This window comes from Lepisosteus oculatus, chromosome 4 (assembly GCF_040954835.1).
Source record: "Lepisosteus oculatus isolate fLepOcu1 chromosome 4, fLepOcu1.hap2, whole genome shotgun sequence".
Classification (NCBI taxonomy): Eukaryota; Metazoa; Chordata; class Actinopteri; order Semionotiformes; family Lepisosteidae; genus Lepisosteus; species Lepisosteus oculatus.
In genome coordinates this window covers 35,056,149-35,069,746 of record NC_090699.1, presented here as the reverse complement: position 1 = coordinate 35,069,746, position 13,598 = coordinate 35,056,149, and the positions used below count along the sequence as shown (strand labels likewise).

At 33.5% G+C, this 13,598-nt stretch overlaps 1 protein-coding gene across 1 annotated transcript in view; it reads right to left on the bottom strand.

Moving 5' to 3' along the window:
- LOC102699018 (catenin alpha-3) overlaps nt 1-13,598 on the bottom strand; it is a 545,540-nt gene that overhangs the window by 25,426 nt on the left and 506,516 nt on the right. Inside the window, exons 13-14 of the mRNA XM_006630805.3 lie at nt 7,432-7,583; nt 1,065-1,157 (exon numbers count right to left, since the gene is read on the bottom strand). Coding sequence (XP_006630868.2) covers nt 1,065-1,157; nt 7,432-7,583 — 245 coding nt within the window. The remainder of the gene's footprint in view (nt 1-1,064; nt 1,158-7,431; nt 7,584-13,598) is intronic.

The window sequence follows — 13,598 nt, the reverse complement described above, 5'->3', positions numbered from 1 at the left end:
CTATGATTGGAAAGAAGGGCTTTTTACTGAAATGCTGACTGCATAGGCACTAATTCTTTAGGTATTAGACTACCATTGTACTTTTCTCTCAGGGTCAGACATATTTTGTAACTACACATATTACAATGTGTATAGAAATATAATACTTTATCATTGATTTGGCAAATATTGCATTAAAGTTAAGTTTTCTGGTAATTACTTTACAATATTATCCCTATTCAATCATATTCAGTTTATTTACAATTTTTACACTAGTTTGAGGACATGTAACCTCAGTAAAGCATTCAACCCATTCATTCATTTTCTAATCACTTTATCAAATAGAGGGTCATGGAGGAGCTAGAGCCAATCCCAGCAAGCAATGGGTACATAGCAGGATATACCCTGGATGGCACACCAGTCCCCACAGGGCTCACACAGACACATATACGCTTCTGCTAGCAGCAACCTTCTAGCCACAGGTGCAGATCCTTAGCAACAGTGCCACCGCTCCGTCCTAAACCCTCTCCCAGTCTCCCACATTACTGTAACCCTTACTCCACTGGGCCACCTAAGACATCTGATTATCTATTGTTTATTTATCTTTTATGGAGTATATGCCTAGTCTGAATGTTTGGGGAGAAAATAAAATGTTAGAGCATAAAGTTTAAATTCAAGAAAACCTTTTGACCCAAACTGATGTTCTAGCTCATAGTTTCTTACAATATAACAATCATATGCGAAAGGCTCATTAAAGCCCCAAAACAAATAGCACCTGGAGTGTGACCTATAAACCCAATCCATAAATACACTCTTCTCAATGCAACAAATTGCCTCCCATAGTCCATGCAAAGACTGCTAGCTGGCACAATAGTTCACAATTTATATTGAACTTTATGCAAATAATTTGAGAAGAATCGCATTAGAAGGGCAGCACATATATGATATGTTAACCTTAGCCTTATTCCAGTCTTAATCTTTGTGAAAACACTCATCTCCTGGTCTAAGACAATCTACGCACATATGACACTTTACATTAAACAGTCCTATCAATCTTCTCTTTATGTATACTGAAGATATCTTACCCTGTCTGTTTTTCCATCTGTCTGGACACTAGTGCGGCTGCGACTTTCATATTCCTCTTCTAAATCAGACAGGTCTTCTAGTTCTTCTGGGGTCTGTAAAAAAAAATGGATGTTTTGTTTTATAAAACAAACGACCTTTTGCCATAGTTTTTATACTGAGATTGCGGTAGAGAAATGTGACATAAAAAAACTGATTTATAACCAAATATAACCTTGGAATAACAAACAATGCGTTTTAATATTATGTCTTTCTCAAACTCTCCTTTTTATTTTTCTTAGTAAGGCCATTGCATTCGAGCCAAAAATATCATGCCAGAGCAAAGAATTGAAAATCCTTATTTTTTTATTTAACCAATGCTTTTTTAATATGGTTGCTATAACATTCAGTATGTACTTAGGCTGCAAATCACAGTGGTCATCTTCATGATTTGATTGAACAATTACTTAGACTTCTATAAATTATTTTAATTCTTCCGTATATGGAAGTACTGTATACAATACCTCCACCACAAGCAATATAGCAATACAAATCACTGTTTTCTAAGGAAATAAATTGTTCATTATCAAAAATACATTGATCCATCAATTTTCTAACTGCTTCATCCAATATAGGGTAGTAGGAGAGCCATAGCCTAATTGGCAAGGCAGGATACACTGGACCCATCAAAGGACAGACACACAAAGATAAACACAGACACACACACCAAGGTCAATTTTCCCTGAAGGCAATTGACTTTTCAGTATGTCTTTGGACTGTGGGAGGAACCAGCAAAACGGGGAGGAAACCAACAGAAACATGAGGTAGCAAACCTCAAGCAGACAACACCCCAGGTCCAGAATTGAAGAGTCCCAGTGCTCCGAGGCAGTAATGCTAACCACTGCACGACCATGCAGTCCATTTTTCAGAAACATAAAAAGCGAAACTTAAACTTTCCATAAAGAAACATTTATTCTGATGCTATTTTCAGTGATGACAGCTATAGCATTAAATACACTTAATGTAGATTCATTGTGATTACATATACAGTACTGTATATTAGCTGTAATGCCTATGGTAAATTAGAGAGTTCGCAACTGTTCACAAGGTCCTAAATTTAAATGGGCTTAAACAAATTTCAATTCAATTTAGATTCTCCTCCATTTCATCAGACAGCTAAAGTACTGTATATTAAAACATCTCCACAAGGAAGAAAAGCCGTAATTAGAGGCTTCTATTTGTTGGACTTACAGTAGATGTTAATGCTGCAGTTTTTGAACCCTGTGTCCTTGTATAATGGTTCTCTTTACCTGCACAAGCAAGTAATGCATTAACCTGTGGATTTAGAGTCAAGCCATTCACTTCACTTTCTTCTCACCACTGTTTGGCCTTATATTGTCTCGAGGGAAGAATTTTCATCACTTTGTGATATGATAGCTTCTGTCTGTAATGTGGTTTGGGATTTCAATAAGCAAAAGTAAAGGGGCACCTGTAGTGGCATTCTAAACTGTTTCCCTCATTTCCTTGATTTGTTTACAACATCTCATTTATTATGAAGGTTGGAGAGGACAGAAATTTGCTTTCCTGCTAATGCACATCATTTTTTATAGGGTTGCCACAATAGTTTTTTTCTCTTGATTTGTCCCAACAAAAATATTTGCTAGAGAGCATATCAACTACTTTTCTTTCTTTGTTCACGGATGAATGATTTTAAATTAATGTACATCTTTAGAGAAATTTGTGACACACTGCTTTGTGTTGTAAATGTTTCCCTTTTGTGATATTTTTCTTGATGCAATACCTGTTTCAGCCAATGCAATTATTCTTTGTCTTTGTAACTACCATATCTACCATTATCTTAGGGACTAGAGAAACAAAGAGATAACCTTTCAGAACTATACCAGAAATGTTTCAATCAAAACAAGATCAGTAACATGACAGACATCGTTTTAGATTTACATTGTGCAGTTTGCTATCATTATATTTCACACGTTCACCACTATAAAATGATTTCAAACAAAGACAAATGACTTTTATTTATCTAGAATTTTTATGTCAGTCAGAGTTAACCTTCCCAAGATTACAAATCCCTGCTACAAGACATTAAAAGATGAGCTATAGTAAACCATACTCCATCATGCTTTAAATCAGCACAATATGGACCTGAATATACCATTCAGTACTTGAGTTTGAAGCAACATTCGTTTTGTTCTTTTACATGGATTGAAACCAATACAGACTCATCACAAATAATCATTAACTGGACAAAATGGAAACCACCACACATTGTTTTAGCTTTTAAAAACTAAAACATACAAAGAATTCTGTGCCCTTAATATACAATAGAATGTTTAAAAGAAAATCTATAAAAAATAAAAGCTCTCCCACCATTACAAATACAGTAACTTGTGAACACATCTTTAAAAATCATTTGGCCATGTACGATATCAACAATCTGCACTTGTACTATAGTAAACAGGATCCTAGAAGAAGTAAATAAGAACAAATAAAATTTATTTTGAAGGGCTATAAGATTTTTTTTTCTAGAGGTGTTTTCACTTTCTTCATCATCGCGGAATCATGGGTCCTACTTAAAAAATGTTTAAAAAAGATCAGAAAATAAATCAGAAGGTCATGAATATAAGCATATCTGCATTAATAAAACATGATAAAATTAAAGTGTACTGAACAAAATAATGTTAACATACTTGAAGTGTTTCTTTTTCAGTCAGCATAGAATAAACCTTTACTTGTCACTTAAAAATGTGTTTTCTGTTCACTGTCTTTGATTCCCAACCGATTTACCCTTGTCTGTGATCCATCTTTGAAAGGCAGTGTTGGTCACATGGGTTTGAGTCAATTGAGTGGAGGTTCCACTCTTTCTGGGGTTAGATTAGATCGACCCTAGCTGTGTTGATACTCTATCTCTTTCTATCTAGAAGGATAGAAGTAGTTCACAATACACTTGTGCCACTTACACCAATAACTGTGAGGTAATACAATTATCAATGAAAACATCCAAGTTTACAACTAGCGTCCTTTCAAGGGTTTATCCTGTCTTGAGCCAATTGCTTGCTTTGATAGGTCCCTGCTTCCCCACGACCCTGAATTGGATGAAGAGGTTAGAAAATGGATAGCTGGAACACCCAAGACAACGGACAAAATAAGCTATACAGAAGCACATAAAACACATAAAAATAAACACTATGAAAATGACCATTAATTTAGACTTTGTCTAAATTAGTCAAGGACCAATTTATTGTTTAGATCTTCTAAATTCTTATTTTGTCTCTATAACATTTTAACTTTAGATTTAAATGAGCTGTTACTCAGAACTATGAGTCCTGCTTCAGTACCAAGGCACCTGTAACACTGTAATACTGCCTGTATTCTAACGAGCTAACCTCATTTTCCCACTTATGAGAAAAAAACATGGCAAGATCCCAAGGTACAGTAGTTGAACTCCTCCTCAAGCAATCCACCTTTTCCTTAGGAAGACCCAAGACCTCAGGTGAGGTGAGAAAGGAAACACCATCATATAGTATGTAAACATCATAGATTCCACCCTTAACATCCATACCATCAAAAATTAAATTAAAAGGACTGAATACACAAAAGAGCTGTTAAAAGGTAGTTGTGATTGCAGTGATTTGCATGATCAAGTGGCTAGATAGACACAAGAGGCCCAAATGATCAATGCTTTGATTAGGTGACCTTGTTTTGTAAAAAGTCAACTTGCATCTCTGTAAAAATTTCTTTTGTATCTGGGGTGTATATATATTAAACTATATAGTATATGTTAATTCCCCAGATGGCAATTCAATATTATAGAGAATTAAAATCGTAACATATTACCCTTCCTCTAATGACTTTGGATTCAGAATAATATATAATCAAAAGGAAAATCAATAATGCATGAAAAGGAGAAGCCATTGCCAATGAATTACAGTAGTGTTGCAGACATTTTATTAGCTGTGGTTCAATATATATGCACCTTAAATGCTTTCCCTTCTTGTCTGAAGTCTGAAATCCTTCCATGCTAGCAAAATGCATTTGTTCGCCTGCACAGAGCAGATGGTTGATGCATGTTCCTGTGTCCCATAGAGTACATAATTAGTTTACTTTTCGGTCATTTGGGATTTATCATGTCAGACATTACTACTGAACCGTGATAAACATTTGTGTCAGCTGTGTTACAAACCTTCGGTTTAGCTTTATTTCAGCCATGCAGGTCTTCCTTCACCTTTCAGAGACGTAAATTCCCCTGACAAGGACAGTTCCCTACTTGCATTATTTCAATTGAAAACCAAGTACTTCTAACACGCAAGGAGGGAAAAGGTAAAACAGCTTGAGGGCCGAAGTTCAGCACAGTTTGAAATAAATGATTTCACAGAACTGTCCCTTATTGACAGTTTGTGAGAGTTACTCACATACTGTAATATGTACCATTGTGTACTCTTTTCCAAAGATGTTTCAAAGAGTCAGTGATACAAACATAAATAACAACACAGACAAAAAAGCTACATGCAAAAAATATCTAAATGACACATTGTGATATTTTCACTTAAACAGGATTCTGTTGCTAAAGGTAGGTTTAAGTCTTTAATGTGGATCATTGTATGATGTCTCATTTTTGTGAGAGGATTTTACTGCCGGAGCTGTCTTGTTTATTGTTAAGCCACTGACTGTTCCATGTTCCCCTTTTGAGGATTATCTAGATTTGTTTCACTATGAACACTGAAGAATTTGAAACTTAGTCATTCTTTTAAATATGTAAATGTTGCTTAATTTTATTTAAGTAATGAAGAGAATATTTCTTTGTAGTGTTAACAGAAAAACAAGCATGATTTTAAACAAAGATGTTTCTGTAATGATCACTAAAAAAATTATTCATTAATCTACATTATGCAGAAAGCAGTGAAAGTGAAAATTAACAGAATGTTTCAAATACATAGGGTAAGGTAGAATGTTTAAATATTAAGAGCCATATTTTGCTTTTCCCCATTGTTTTGTCTGGTATGAAAAATGGTGCTTAATTCAGAAAGAACGCAGCCAAAGGTGATACCTGAGATTCATATAGATTTACATTTTCGAAACTATTTGCCTCAGGATTGATACAGCAGCATATTATGAATTACAAGGACACTGATTAGTCATTTATTAAACAATAAAATACACATACATTTAAAAAGAAAATATTTTAAAGAACGCGACTGAAACTTTATAAAGATGAAGCAGAAAATGTAGGTCTAATGCTAAATATCTGATTCATTCATTACAATTATTCAATTATATTATTTAGAAACACATGGATAAACAATATTATGTTATTTCTATCCATTTTTATGCAACAATACAAGCTATTTCTAAGTCAAAGGCTATTCTATAATTATGTGACTATTCTGAAAATAAGTATTGTCAATTCTGAAGGGATTAGGATAGGGTATTTATCCAAGAGTTATTTAATTTCTCAAGACAATAGTGCCTTTTCTGTCCCTGCACATGCCGGGCTTGGCACACTGCTTTTAGAGTATATTCATGCAGAGGTAGTGAGAGTAGCAGAGAAGTGCCATGGCCCTCACCATCTCCAGAGAGCAGGAGTAATTTGTGAACATTTTAAATCTAGCCTTGTTGAACTCTTGAAGAGTGTAGAAAGGCTCACAGAACCAGATTAAAAAAAACAAAAACAAAACTTGAATCTACTCTCAGTAATACAGTATGTTATGTAGTGGTGCCACCATGTGTATTAAAGCCCCCTTCTGACACTCAGTATATGGCATCAGAATGGAAAGAAATAACCAACAAATCAAAAACCTATTTAGTTTTTCCCATTATCCGTTAAAAGGTGTCTAGATAAGTGTACATGTCAATGTCCCTCATGGAAAAAGTGATAACAGCTTTGTTGCAATGGAACATGGAATTGCTTGCTGCCTTCTTAACTAGAGAAAACGGAAGAGGAATAGTTCAGGAGAGGTGATGCGTATCATTGGGAGTAAACAGCATGTTAAGGGACAAGAATGCTGAACTATTTATGTCTGTTATGGAAGAAGACAGCAGTACGATTCAAGTAAACCTTAAGATTTAAACTTGAAAATACTGTACACAAAATTAAAAAAATACAATAATATGTAAAGAACTAATAAATATAACAAATACTTAAAGCATGTTTAACCAAAGTGCATTGTAAATTGAGCCCACACAACAGATGTTTTTAAAAACATTTTCATTAATTTGGAAACACTGCTTTCATTGTTTTTTTTATCGTAGAAGTACTTTGACGTCACTTTATCCATGTTATTTTGGGGTCAGAAACTTTTAATTAACATACACCAGCTTTTTGAGGAGTCAGAAAGGACTGAATTAAAAAAAAATGAAAATAATGTAACTTACCCGTATCATCAGAACCGAGCACCTGATATCATGGATTGAGTCATAAACCTTTTTGGAGACATCAACAAAGAGGTTGTCGTCAAACTGATGCATTTGTCCTGTGTTCAGAGCGTCCATGGCTTTGCTGACTTGAGTAACAAATTCTGGAATAGCTGAAAAGAAAGAAATGTGATAAATTATATACTTTTCAAAGACAATAAGGGCTTCTAAATGTTTTTACAAGTACCATAACACTAGCATATGCTTGCTTCACATTTGCCTAAAATAAGTTGTTTTCATCATTAGGTAGTTTGTCTCCACAACTGGAATCATATGTTTTAGTGCTCAAGAATGCAATGACTTGTAGGAAGATGTATTTATTATACTGCAATCAGAAGAGGAATATTTCCTGCTGTCTGGTCTGATTATTTTATCTTTATTAGAAACTCTACAGTGTTGCTACTGGGTGCTATATACAGTAAGTAGAAGAAAGTAACTTCTTCTGTACCATTGAGTCTGTCCCTTTTATACTGTGGCACATACAGCACAGCTGTGAAAGTAATCCTATAAAATGTATTATAAAGGTTCACCTCCATTCCTTGCGAATGCTACAATATACTCTATTATTATTGCCAATGTCATCATGATTGTCAAGACGATCCAATAATACAATATTAATTATATCATGTTACATCTACTGTAGTTATTTGCTAATTCATCTGAATAAGGTTTTCCTACAGTATTTCAATAGCCTAATTAATGGCTAGGTTTAGTAATGTTGTGTTCAACTGAGATTTTTGAGATGGTTATTTTTAAAGCAAGCATACAATAAGATTTGACCAGTAGAATACAATGCTACTAAATAAAATAGATATTTCAGAAATGGCAAATTTTCAGAAATTACAAAAAAATATTCTGAATTTCAGAAATGACAAATTTTCATAACCTTCTTGATTGACAACTATACTTTATGAATCAAAACAGGTAAGGAATTAGACGTGGTAATGCTTTTTACATTTTTTGGGTGAAACTGAATTTGGCATTAAAGCCTTGAGCAAGAGTCTGAGGTGAACGACTGTATTGAGTGGATGTTAATATATTTTCTATATTTGCATAGATTTTTTAGATGGTCAAAAGGGTGGAAAATGTGATACTGTACATTTCAATATGTGTAGAATTGAAACAATCAGAAAAGTCTTTATATATAACATGGCATTATGCAGACATTAAAAATAACCAGCAGATCGTATGTGTTTTCTTGGCCGTGCCACTTAGTGCCTTCAGCATATTCAATAAGTCAAATCATGAATGCCTTCTTGGTAAAATTACATTCACATAATCGGTAATTTAAATTTAAAAAGTACATGAAATATTAAGTTAAGCACTACACAATGCATGCCACTGAATATATGATTAAAGTAATAAAATAGAGGTAAACTTATTTTATTCTTCTTGTTACATTCTTTTATGTCCTTGAATTCCATGAAGATCAACAGATGAAGGATTGATAGTTTGTATAGCTTAATGTTAACTGGACTGTGCACAATCTGACTTTTCGCTCCTATGTTACACAGGGAGAAAAGAGTGAAGGTCAAAAACAAAAGTACTACAGTCAGCAAATGGATGCCTACTTTTGCTTTGATAATCAGAATTAAATTGTGTGTAAATACATTTCAGCTTTTTTTTTACCTGATACAAAACAATAAATCTAGACAGTTTTTTTTTTAAAATAATGCAGCTTTCTTATTTCATATGATAGAAAGTATATTTAACTAAGCTCAGGTTATCCATTCTTACAGTATTAAAAACAAATAATCACCTAGGACTCCACTTCCAAAGGCTATCCATTAAAGAGAATTAATCCAGTGATAGCTGGGCTGGTACACAACAAATTTCTGCATTGCAGAAAGTGATAGCCAGTTCTAATTCCTAGAATATTTATTTTTATTTGCAATGTACAAACTTATTAAATTTACTGAAAATGTGAGTCTTCTAGTATAACAAAACAGACATTTAGGTATCCTTTCTAAAAAAGAAAACCGAATAAGCAAGGGAAATGTATGAGGTTTAATTAAAATACTGCATAATGTAATCTCCTTTGATAAAATTTACTAATGCTGTTCCAAACCATCCAAAGTTTACTAAATCATATTCAAAATTCAGAAATTATGTCATACAGTGTAAATGACCTGCCAAAAAGGTAGTGACATTTTGCATACTTCTGCTTCTTCTTTTTAGTGACAATATGCAGAAATCTCCCCAGGAAGGGTGATAGTCACTGCCATCACTGAGCTCTGTATTCTAACATTTTCATGTTATTGAAGGTTTTTATTCAAATCTACAAGACTTCAGGGAGATAAGAGAGACTCAAGCAGCCTGTGATGCAAGTAATTTGCTTATCTCCAAAAAACTTTTATTTGGTGTCACATGAAATAGCATATAACAAGGATTGATAAGCTGCGTAGTTTACAATGTACCAGTAACATAAACCTCAGTCTTTGTTTTTAATCCGGACTTTCTTTCATTTGTTTTCTTCTATGTCTTTTTTCCTTGTCTATGCAGAGAATTTGGGTACTTTTTTCTGGATTAATCTTGAAAATCATTCTTTGTATGCTAAGCATCAAAAGAAACCATCTATGCATGTATGTTTCTAGGGAAAAAAAGAGCTTTACATGTATCAATTTAAATATTTTTAATTGAAATTCTTCAAATACTTGTTTACAAGCTATGAAGAAAATGGCATGAAAAATCAGGTTGTAAATCAAGAGCCGGCCATTTACAGTAGGTTAAAGACAGATCATCCAAAACAGAATTGAGTCCTTTAAGTTTGTTGAGGAGAAATGGCTAAGTACTTAGTCTTTTTCATCTGGTCAAATCCATCTTATAAAAATATTTAAAATAAGTGTATTTTTCATTTGGAAAGAAGGAGAAAATATCTTTTATACATTTTTTGGTTTTACCTTCGCTTGTTGCATGCCAACATTTTCATAAATTTTCTATAAGGTTGTCAAGCTTGTACTAAGCAGAGGCACTGAAAAAATTACACTTAAATAAATAATTTAAGTAGGAAAAGTGAAAAATAGCCATTATTATAAAAGCCTGCTTAGGTTATAGTCATTAACTACTTGTGTTTTCTAATGAGAAGGAAACTGAAATTTTATTCGTGAGGCAATATGCATAGTACTTCTCTCATTCGTTTATAATTAATGAATCATTAGCAGTAGAATAATCTTAAATGCAAATGGATAGTGAAAGACTTATGACACTGTTTTTTTATTCATGAAACCCACGTTTGCAGTAACTTATGTAACTTATTATAAGGAGGTGCATAGCTCAAGAATCCTGTTTAATGAAGCATACAAATGACACAATAGAAAAAGCGTGCTACAAAATCTTATGAAAAAATAACTTGTTTAATTTATTTTGGGTTATTTTAGAACTTGGTTAAATTTACAAAGGAAGTCATATCTAATGAATGAAATTATGGCTGTCATTGGTATTGTACACAGTAATAGATTAAGGCAAGTTGAAATAAAGTAAAAATATTTACTTAATGAAACATATGTAAGAAAGGAGAGTGTAGATTATTGACCATTGCTTTCAGTCTATAGTGGATTTTATTTCCATTATCTAAGATATGTGTTGACATTCTTTGCTGTATTATCTGTATGCTTAATGCACATTTAATAATAACATGAAAGTGTTCCACTGATAGGAAGTATTGTATATTAGGTTGTGATAGGATTGAAGAGTATACAGTATGTAAATTCATTGGCAAGAGGAGTTGAAATAAATTGAAAGGAGCATATGACTGTTAAACTTTTTGTCACATATACAGAGTATCTCAGAAACAGTGCCAACCTGCAGTATAAACCAGAAATGTATGTAAGGTACAGTATATTGATAAGATAATGCCCATCAAGGATTAACATACAATAATAGCAATGTATGCTTTCCAAGTGGTGTGCCACACTTCAAACAAATCACAGCATATATGGCAATGTTCCCACTTTTCCAGTGCATTACCTCATCTGACACTATGAACATTCTTAACATTATTTCCTGTATTACATACTTCATCAAACAATCACAATTCCAAAGAAAATCTCATACCATGGTTAACAGGAAGCTGCAATAACTTTCTTTTCAAGACACAAAATGTGATATTGTTTTAATATCACTTACTATCGCCCGTGCTGGATATGTTGTTTTAACAATATTACTCTATTCTGGAAGTCAGGTCTTAAATAGCCCCTGCAAAAAGGTGGAGAAACAGATAAACCTAATACCTCTCATTTGAGAACTACATTACAGGATTATGCTTTCTGGTCCTTAGTCACAGAAATCAGCAGTAAATACTTATTGCAAAGGCCACATGTAAAGAAGGTAACACAATACTTGCTGTTCCCAAAATGACAACCCAGGGATCACAGAAATAGTGGGAGTCATGTTGTGTCTTTAAAAAGAATAGCATGAAGCCTTACCTGTATCAACTGCATGTATACACAGATATTAAAAGATAATATATTGAACACAATTTTTTACATTTCAAACATTGTTCCGTGTTCTACATACTGTTTACTCTGCATACAAATTTAGACATTCTAGAAAATATTATTCAACACTGTAGGTAAAAAAAAAGATTTTATTGACTTAAACAACAACCATCTCATGAAGACTCAATTGCCTATGAGCACAGTTCAGATTTAATTTTTTTCTAGCTGGGATGATTCAATAGTTTTAACTTTGAACTGTCAGGTGGCTGCAGAGTCTGAAAGGAAGCCAAAGTTTCACTTCAGCTGAGTGCTTTTGGTATCTATTTTAATGCAGATACTTGTGCCTTTAGGCCACAAGAAGAAATATTCAGAGCATTATAGATATAAACAGCAGGTCCTTTCTATGCTCCAGTTGGCTGACTAGGCAAGTACAAAAATGCAGACCACATTAGTAAATTCGTCGTGGGCCACAAAATTGGACTCCTGTGCTAAAGGGCATGTATTTTTACAATAAGGACAGATAAATTAAAATACCCATCATTCTCTAATATCTAAAGATAACATCTTATGAATAGTAATACACTCACAGACATTGAAAGCTAAATATGGAAATCAGTTTCTAATGAGCCTGTTCTGATTACCACTACAACCTTGGAGAGTGTCAGGATGGATTGGGCTAAACTATTTGATAAACGCTTGCCACACAATGGAGGTCATACTGAAGACTGATTTAAACATTCTATAAAATCCTCTGATGCCGTTTCATTTTATGCTATGTTCAGGCACATTTAGACTTAGCATGATAATCTGTGGATCATTCAATATCAACAGTATCACTGTTTAATGTTGTGACAATGCTGTGCTCCTTATCAACCTTCCTGTATTTAAATAATTGCAGTAAGTCCATATTCTTACTACCTTGACACCTTGGATGAATCTAGTTGTTTGAAATATACATATCTTAAACAAGCTTGACTCTTGACTCTTCTTGAGTTTTACCATAGTGACCTTCACACCAGAACTGAAGGGATGGGAACTGTGTATACTTCCCTCCAAAATGTAAACTAAACCATCCAACATTTTTCATATTACCAACATCAAAGTGCCTATAGATGTTAAAGATAGCATCATTTGAAGTCAAGGAGCTCTCACTGACAATACTGCAAACTCACAGAAGACCCTGTTGTGTAGCAAGTCAAGAACACTTGACCTGATTCATCAACATCCAACCATTGCGTTATGCAGCCACTTATTTTAATCTGTATTTTAAAATCTTGGAAAACATCACATCAGAATATTAAGACTATATAAGATCATTTGCTTTGCTAGATTGGCTTCAAGACTTTGCACATGAAACACTCCATTTCACACACAGATGTGAATCAGGGCTCAGATGGTGCCAGGCTTTATTTATAATTTGACAAAACAAAATATTATTACTACTTCTATATATAGTAATAAATAAATTCAGTACCCTTTATTTAGTAATATAGTGTTTTTTTACTACAGTAGCTAAATCCTTTAGTGTTACTTGTCGTCCTATTAATAATATCCACAATAATAATCTGTTACGAACAGAATTCACTATATGATTTAATCTCTACATATAAAAACAATGTATACCAGCTATAAAATAGACCATATTGGATATATTACTATATAAGCTATTTCTAAGGTTTATTCTTGGTTGAC